The sequence below is a fragment of the Brassica rapa genome, chromosome A03, assembly GCF_000309985.2.
Source record: "Brassica rapa cultivar Chiifu-401-42 chromosome A03, CAAS_Brap_v3.01, whole genome shotgun sequence".
In the NCBI taxonomy this organism is placed as follows: domain Eukaryota; kingdom Viridiplantae; phylum Streptophyta; class Magnoliopsida; order Brassicales; family Brassicaceae; genus Brassica; species Brassica rapa.
This window is the reverse complement of record NC_024797.2, coordinates 24,912,575-24,921,416: the sequence shown is the minus strand read 5'-3', so window position 1 is coordinate 24,921,416 and position 8,842 is coordinate 24,912,575. Positions and strand designations below refer to the sequence as shown.

Sequence of the window (8,842 nt, the reverse complement as noted above, 5' to 3'; positions counted from 1 at the left end):
AACTCATGATGCCATAAACTTTAAATCATTTCTATTTGTTTTCAAAATTATAAATTCTCAAATTCTTTGAAACGGTTTTCTGGCTCTTTCTAAAGTGTGATGAAAACTTCTAATGGTCGTGTATCTACAGTGTCGAATCAACAACTGTAGATCCATATAAACATAGTCTACGGTCAAACGGTGGCACAACAAAAAAAATCAAAAAAAAAAATTCAACGAATTGAGAAAACAGAAATTTGATGTGGACAGATAAACGGAGCTTCATTACAAAGTTGGCAAATGAACGTAACTTCCAGGTTAGTAAGATTGAAAACGCCATGTTCGAATCAAATTGGTTTTATGTTGAATTTCGTTTTCTATAAAACTCTTCCTCTTCTAATCTACATATAGTTTCTTACATATTGGCAGATACTACATGAAAATGGAAACATAAACAAAACAAGTCAACTCAAGATTACACATAAAACTAATCATTTATATCATAAAACAATTGTCATTCAAGTTTTGAAATAAAATATAATTTATATACGAAAATTTCTAAATAGTTTATTATTATAAAATATTTTAATTTTTCAACTTATATTTATTTTATGATTTACATTTTATTATAATATATATTTTTTATAAAAATATAATAACTAGAAACATGTTACTGTATTTTATTTTTAAATAAAATCATAATATTTTGATAAATTTTTATGGTAACTTCTAAATATTTAATTGATATTTTGATGTATTATTTTAAAGTAATATATAATTATTCTTTTGAAAACTAAAACTAAAAGCTGAAAAATTAAAAACAAAAACTGAAAATCAAAAACCAAAATCTAAAAACTAAAATCCAAAAACTAAAAATTAAAACCAAAAACTACTAAACAATCATCAGCTAAAACGGATGCAAGCAAAACATCATAGCAATGTTAGTAACGGTCAACGGTTGAGGAAATAACTCATCAATCTTTTTAGACCGATAAATTAGTTGTATTGTTAGAGTACACTCACGGAAAATTTCCAGTTTAGTATAAGTAGAGTCGGTTGTTTTGATTTACATGTTTAAGATATAATTTTATATCGTGCATTTGTTGAAAACAAAATATGTTGATTGTGGATTTTTGTGAAAACAATAAAATTCTATGTACAGATTTATTTATAATTATTTTCATAATATATCAGAAGAATAATTTAGATGATTAGAAAAGGTGTCTATTGCTATTTTAAAATTCTTTGCTGGTTAAATATATTACCTAAAAATATATATATATATATATATATATATATATATATATATATATATATATATATATTACCTAGTTTAGAGAATTTTAATTTTCTTAGACTAGCGCAATATATTACAATAGTTTGGTTATATTGGAACGTAATTAGTACAATGGTTATTGGCTAGTTTGGTTATACAATATACAATAATTTCATCTGAGTTTTTAATTCCGACGGCACAATAACAAAGTACTTTGATTGAGTGGATATTTAACATTTATTCGTTTACAAGAAAACATGAATTGGTCCACAACGCGATAGCAACAATCGAAAGCCAAAAATAAACAGAATACCATCGTAGAACGTCTAATCAATTTTGTCCTTATCTCTTATACATATTCAACTTTTAGTTTTATGGTACACGAGATAAGTAAAGAAAACCCCACATTTTTGTCACGTCAAACGTACTCAACTTTAGAAAAACCCGATATTGATTATTTATTTGGCCCCGCTCCTATGACATTTGTGGTTGAACACTATTACTGTTATTGACAAATCTCGTGATAGTAATGGCTATATATGGGACATGTGTATATCGTATAGTCACTCTCACATATAATCATGTATTGTATATAATTTAAAATGGTAGCCAAATGTCATTTATCTAAAATTTATTATAATAAGTGGAATTACAAGATCTAATACCAAAAATAATATAAATTATAAACAAGAATATGAGTGGCCGCTTATTCTTTTATTAATTAAATAAAATCTGAAATGTCTATCTAATCAAAGTGTTATCATTGTAATGTAAACGGTAAACCAAATAATAATGCACCATTGGTCATAATGTTTAAGGCATTTTTTGTTCAAAGATTAGCAGGGTAGTCGATGTCTGTCCAAATCATGACATTGTAATCCAGATGAAACGTATTACTTCAAATTTGTTTTATAGGAAAAAAATATAAAAACTAAATATATTTGATAAAGTGTGATTAGATCTGATCGATGTTGTCGTGAAAACTTAATCGGCGGGATTGGTGGGGAAAAAGAAATTACATTAGAAAACTCTTAACATTATTCGATTTTAGATGACGATTATGCTGATGCTGACGAATGACGATGATGATGAATGATTAAGATAATTAATGAGTAATGACTCTGAATCTGACCTAACTCCAGTTTCTTTATAATATAGCGTTCTTCCGTTAATTTACGATCATTTTTTGCATATTTTCGAGTTTGCTCCGTGGTTTAAGACTTTGCTTTTAAATACTTCTTCTGTTTCTAAATAGATATTTTAAAGAGTTTTTGATGTTTTAAAATAATTGATGTTTTTATATATCAATGCACTTATGATGTTTTCATATATCAATACATTTTTTAATTTTATCAAAAACTGTGTGACTAATGATATTTTGCAATATGTTTTGTGATTGGTTGAATAATTTTTAATTATATTTTAATAATATTTTTAAAATAAAAATCAAATTTCTTAATAGTTGTGCACAATCCTCAACTTTCAAAAATAAGCCAAAAAAACCTTCAACTCCAAAATAGGCCATTTTAAACATGAACTCTTGGTCAAACACGAAAAAATCATCAACTATCGTTGACCATGCCTAATTAAACCTTTAATTAATGGTCCGTTAAATAATGGTTAACAGACGTTTAGTCACTAAACGTCGTCGTTTTGTCTAAACTAAAAAACCCTAATCTAATCGAGCAAAAGCCCCAATTCATCAACATCAAATCCCTAGTTTCTCAATTCATTTCTTTGCTAAGAGGGAAAAGATGGGTCCGAAGATGAGACGTAGCAACAAGAAAAAAGGTTCGAGTAGAGTTGAAAAAGAGGTTCAAACCGAGCAGACAGTAGTTGAAACTGTTGCAGAAAGAAACGATGGAGGAAGTGGAGAAAGAGAAGCGGGTAAAGAAGGAGAAGCGGGTCAACAAGGAGAAGCGGGTGGAGAAGGAGAAGTGGGTAACGAAGGAGAAGCGGGTGAACAAGGAGAAGCGGGTGGAGAAGGAGAAGTGGGCAACGAAGGAGAAGCGGGTGAACAAGGAGAAGCGGGTGGAGAAGGAGAAGACGATGGAGAAGATGATTGTGAAGCTATTGTCGATGATGATGAGGATGAGCTAGAAGAGGACGAGGTCAATGGAATCAGAGTCGATGAAGAAGATTGTGAAGATTTAGGAGTTCACTTTGGAGATGTTGCTAGAGAACCAGAGGAAGATATTGATGCAGACAGCGGCGACGACATCTGGGATGAAGATACCATTCCCGATCCATTATCATCTGACGACGACGAAGAAGCTGTGATTCGTAAGGAGACGCGTGCCAATACAGTCGACAGTGAAGAGCTCTTGTTCCTGGGAAAGACGTTCAACTGTGCTGCTGATTTCAAGGTTGCATTGCTAAGGTACTCTCTACGGACTAGGTATGACATTAAACTCTACAAGTCAAATGCAAAGCAGCTTGGTGCAAAATGTTCAGACAAAGAGACAGAGTGTCCATGGAGAGTGTATTGTTCTTATGAGAGGAGGAAGCACAAAATGCAGATTAAAGTCTACATCAATGAGCATATATGTCTGAGATCGGGCTACTCTAAGATGTTAAAAAGATCATCAATTGCGTCAATCTTCGAAGATAGATTGAGGATAAACCCGAAGTTCACTAAGAAGGAAATGGTTGCTGAGATAAAGAGAGAGTTCAATTTAATTGTCACTGAGGAGCAATGCGCGAAAGCCAAGTCAAAACTCTACCGAGAAAGGAAAGCTGGTCATGAATTACACTTCTCGCGCATATGGGATTATAAGGCAGAGCTGATGAGATCGAACCCATATTCTACTGTGGTGATTGAGACTATTCCAGGGGCTACTCCAACAAGCAAACAGCGATTTGATCGCATGTATGTTTGTTTTACATCACAAAGAGAAACTTGGGTTGAAAGTTGTAGGCCTATCATCGGGTTAGATGGTGCATTCTTGAAGTGGGATATCAAAGGCCATCTACTAGCTGCTGTTGGAAGAGATGGAGATAATAGGATAGTACCAATCGCATGGGCTGTGGTTGAGATTGAGAATAATATCAATTGGGAATGGTTTGTGAAGCTCATCAAAGCTGATTTGGGACTGGAAAGTGGTGCTAAGATCACAATAATCTCGGACAAGCAAAAGGTATGCCGTAGCTCATGACAACAACTTTTTCCCTTCAACAACCTTCTAAAATTGTGTATTGGCGTTCTTGTAGGGACTGGTGAATGCTGTGAAAGAAGAGCTTCCAGATGCTGAACATAGAATGTGTGCAAGACACATTTTAGCCAACTGGAAGAGAGATAGCAAAGATCCACAACTAGAGATTCTATTTTGGAGAATAGCACGCAGCTACACCGAAGGAGATTACAAGGACAATCTGAAAGCCCTTAGGGATTTTAGTCCAGGTGCGTATGATTCTCTACTTAGAACAAACCCTGAAGCATGGTCTAGGGCTTACTTTAGAATAGGATCATGTTGTAATGACAACCTCAACAACCTTAGTGAGTCTTTCAATAAGACCATAAAGGAAGCCAGAAAGAAACCGTTGCTTGAGTTATTAGACGACATAAGGAGACAGTGTATGGTTCGTAATGCCAAAAGAGCTTTGGTAGCTTCACGGTTGAAGACAAGATTCACTAAGAGAGCACATAAGGAAATAGAAGCTACTAAAGAAAAGGCAAAGGATTGCAGAAGGTTTACAGCTTGTGGAGATCTTCATGAGATTGTAGAATCTGATATTGCATACACGGTGGATATGCAAGCTAGAACTTGCGGCTGTATAAAGTGGCAGTTGACAGGCATACCGTGTATCCATGCCTCATGTGTTATCATGGCGAAGAAGCTAAGCTTTGGTGACTTTGTGTCTAACTATTACACAGCGAACATGTGGCGGTTAACCTATTCTCGTGGTATTAGACCTGTTCAAGGTATGAAATTATGGCCTAGACTTAATAGGTTACCTGTCTTACCACCGCCCTATAGATTAGGAAACCGAGGTCGACCAAGCAACTATGAGAGAAAGAAAGGCCAAAATGAATCTTCTTCATCAACAAAGTTATCTCGAGATAGGCGTGTGATCACCTGTTCTAACTGCCATGAAGAAAACCACAACAAAGCTACATGCACAAATTCCACTGTTGAGCCACCACCAAAAAGGCCAAGAGGACGACCAAGAATTCATTTTCAGGTACGGTTACACCTTAACAAATCACTTTTCATATTGTTCAAGTTAGCATACAAGTTAGCATATTAAGACATCTTTGTTTTTTTTTTATTCTTTAGGGAGAAACATCGGAAGGGCTGTCTCAAGGACCATCACAAGAGATTCCTCAAGGATCACAAATAGGATGAAGTGTTTTCGGCTGTCTTATGGAATGCTTTGTCTCAGATGTCTCAGTTTTATGTTTTCTGTTTGCGGTTTTCTTGTGTTTTGGATGCTCTGTTTCGGAAATGTGTGTCTTATATTTGGATGATGTGTCTTGTATCTTGGATGCTTTTTGGATGCTTTGTTCTGTGTTTCAGGATGCTTTATCTATGTTAAAGATGTTTAAGATGGTCTTGTATCTTGGATGATTGTATTTAAGATGGTTTCAGGTTGTAACAAATCAAAAATGTATGCACAAATATCTGATTCATTTAGACATAAGAACACAATGTCATACCAAATCTCTTACCATAATGTCATACATTATCAAAGAAGACAGTCATAACAAGGCAAGTCTCTTACCACAAAGACAATACATAAGCATCATACATCATCATACATTATCAGAGAAGACAATCATAAACAAATCTCTTACCACAAAGACAATGACAATCATAATATGATCAGTAAAGCACATACACAACAAACGCTGCACTGACAAAGAGAGAATACACCATAAGAGTTTTGATCATCACTTTGTTCTTCTGAATTTCGACTTTGTTGTTCAAAGCAACTTCCATCAAATCTTCAATATCAGCCTTCATCTTTGCAATTTCGATTTCATGGACTGCTACTTTAGGCAATACATCTTCAACCTCTTCAAGTACAGCTTCTTCCACCCATTTGAACAAGTGATCCTTTAAATTGAAGAAAATCAAAGGCACATTACACATACTGCTCACAATACATAAAATCGAAGTCACCTTACTCATAAAGCCACATTACCTCTCCTCTGGTTTCACAACGGTAGAAGGGACGTCCTGGATTCTCTTGGGTGCCTGATGTGAACGTCCTTATCTCTCCTCCACATCCACAATTCGAAGGAATCCCACGGTTCATGATGCTAGGAAGAGATGAAGAAAGAGATGAGATAGAGAACGAGAGAGCTTTGTGTGAAGAAACTAGGGATTTGATGTTGATGAATTGGGGCTTTTGCTCGATTAGATTAGGGTTTTTTAGTTTAGACAAAACGACGACGTTTAGTGACTAAACGTCTGTTAACCATTATTTAACGGACCATTAATTAAAGGTTTAATTAGGCATGGTCAACGATAGTTGATGATTTTTTCGTGTTTGACCAAGAGTTCGTGTTTAAAATGGCCTATTTTGGAGTTGAAGATTTTTTTGGCTTATTTTTGAAAGTTGAGGATTTAAAAGTCAATTTTCCCTAGCAACAATCGAAAGCCAAAAATAAACAGAATACCATCGTAGAACGTCTAATCAATTTTGTCCTTATCTCTTATACATATTCAACTTTTAGTTTTATGGTACACGAGATAAGTAAAGAAAACCCCACATTTTTGTCACGTCAAACGTACTCAACTTTAGAAAAACCCGATATTGATTATTTATTTGGCCCCGCTCCTATGACATTTGTGGTTGAACACTATTACTGTTATTGACAAATCTCGTGATAGTAATGGCTATATATGGGACATGTGTATATCGTATAGTCACTCTCACATATAATCATGTATTGTATATAATTTAAAATGGTAGCCAAATGTCATTTATCTAAAATTTATTATAATAAGTGGAATTACAAGATCTAATACCAAAAATAATATAAATTATAAACAAGAATATGAGTGGCCGCTTATTCTTTTATTAATTAAATAAAATCTGAAATGTCTATCTAATCAAAGTGTTATCATTGTAATGTAAACGGTAAACCAAATAATAATGCACCATTGGTCATAATGTTTAAGGCATTTTTTGTTCAAAGATTAGCAGGGTAGTCGATGTCTGTCCAAATCATGACATTGTAATCCAGATGAAACGTATTACTTCAAATTTGTTTTATAGGAAAAAAATATAAAAACTAAATATATTTGATAAAGTGTGATTAGATCTGATCGATGTTGTCGTGAAAACTTAATCGGCGGGATTGGTGGGGAAAAAGAAATTACATTAGAAAACTCTTAACATTATTCGATTTTAGATGACGATTATGCTGATGCTGACGAATGACGATGATGATGAATGATTAAGATAATTAATGAGTAATGACTCTGAATCTGACCTAACTCCAGTTTCTTTATAATATAGCGTTCTTCCGTTAATTTACGATCATTTTTTGCATATTTTCGAGTTTGCTCCGTGGTTTAAGACTTTGCTTTTAAATACTTCTTCTGTTTCTAAATAGATATTTTAAAGAGTTTTTGATGTTTTAAAATAATTGATGTTTTTATATATCAATGCACTTATGATGTTTTCATATATCAATACATTTTTTAATTTTATCAAAAACTGTGTGACTAATGATATTTTGCAATATGTTTTGTGATTGGTTGAATAATTTTTAATTATATTTTAATAATATTTTTAAAATAAAAATCAAATTTCTTAATAGTTGTGCACAATCCTAAAATTTCATGTATTTTGAAACAGAGAGAGGATAATTCTTGGTGCTTTAGATAATGTGATTTTATATGTAAAAGGATAAATTTTCTTTTAAAATGTGACTTGTCCAATCGGTTAAAACTTAAGAGCTTTAAACATTAGATATTTGATATATTTTCTCTTGACATCATTAGACAATGATTATCATATACTTGTACAATTAGCTGTGATCTTCCATTATTAATTTTATAGTTATACTATACATCAAATAGCAAATAGGAGTCACCACAAGCATCAAACTGCAAGTTCAACGCAGAAATAGTATAATGCGCTTTATCAGCATCCAATGGTTGCAGATTTTTAATTAAGAAATCAACGTAACTGACGAAATTATTTAAGTTAATTTTTAGAAAACAAAACAAGTTTGGCAATAATATTTACCAATTTATGTATGCAAACCATTCGTTCAACATGATTTTTAAAATTAGTTTCAAAAATGAAATCAGTATCTGATAGCATAAAACTCTGTTAGCAAGTATTCTTTGGAGGAATAACAATATATAGTAAGAAAAGTTGGTATTGTATGTAAACAGATAATCGGAAGAAAGACGTATAAGTCTTATAAAAAAAAGACGTATAAGTATCCTTGATCCATTTAGACATATTGATTGTACATATATGCAAATAAACTACTTTACAAAAGTAAAGAGAACAAGAATTTGTTCCAAAGTGAAGTGTATCGTCACACGTTCAGGAAACAAAAGTATGAAGGCGAATACGAGGTATCCTTCTCTATAGTTTTTTTTTACTCAATCCTTCTCTATT

At 32.9% G+C, this 8,842-nt stretch overlaps 2 protein-coding genes and 1 long non-coding RNA gene across 3 annotated transcripts; 1 reads left to right on the top strand and 2 right to left on the bottom strand.

The window, feature by feature from the left end:
• LOC117132943 lies at positions 1 to 1,506 on the bottom strand. Its single transcript, XR_004456712.1, has 2 exons — positions 1,308 to 1,506; positions 1 to 1,244 (listed from the first exon to the last, which is right to left on the bottom strand). It is a non-coding gene; the product is annotated as an uncharacterized LOC117132943 (long non-coding RNA).
• Positions 1,507 to 2,742: 1,236 nt separating this feature from the next.
• On the top strand, positions 2,743 to 5,803 carry LOC103832722. The gene is made up of 3 exons (XM_009108786.3): positions 2,743 to 4,392; positions 4,466 to 5,437; positions 5,533 to 5,803. The coding sequence occupies exons 1-3, from the start codon at positions 3,010 to 3,012 to the stop codon at positions 5,599 to 5,601; spliced, it is 2,424 nt and encodes an 807-aa protein (XP_009107034.2). The 5' UTR covers positions 2,743 to 3,009; the 3' UTR covers positions 5,602 to 5,803.
• A 117-nt stretch (positions 5,804 to 5,920) lies between these two features.
• Positions 5,921 to 6,768, bottom strand: LOC108869375 (uncharacterized protein At1g43920, Chloroplastic-like). The gene is made up of 2 exons (XM_018653696.2): positions 6,401 to 6,768; positions 5,921 to 6,312 (listed from the first exon to the last, which is right to left on the bottom strand). The coding sequence occupies exons 1-2, from the start codon at positions 6,512 to 6,514 to the stop codon at positions 6,079 to 6,081; spliced, it is 348 nt and encodes a 115-aa protein (XP_018509212.1). The 5' UTR covers positions 6,515 to 6,768; the 3' UTR covers positions 5,921 to 6,078.
• Positions 6,769 to 8,842: the final 2,074 nt, after the last annotated feature.

Excerpts from the sequence above, each read along its gene's own strand:
- LOC103832722 (XM_009108786.3), top strand. The coding sequence starts at position 3,010 with ATGGGTCCGAAGATGAGACGTAGCAACAAGAAAAAAGGTTCGAGTAGA. Across the intron at positions 4,393-4,465 it reads TAATCTCGGACAAGCAAAAG|GGACTGGTGAATGCTGTGAA; the intron begins GTATGCCGTAGC and ends GCGTTCTTGTAG. Across the intron at positions 5,438-5,532 it reads GACCAAGAATTCATTTTCAG|GGAGAAACATCGGAAGGGCT; the intron begins GTACGGTTACAC and ends TTTATTCTTTAG.
- LOC108869375 (XM_018653696.2), bottom strand. The coding sequence starts at position 6,514 with ATGAACCGTGGGATTCCTTCGAATTGTGGATGTGGAGGAGAGATAAGG. Across the intron at positions 6,313-6,400 it reads GTTGTGAAACCAGAGGAGAG|GATCACTTGTTCAAATGGGT; the intron begins GTAATGTGGCTT and ends TTCAATTTAAAG.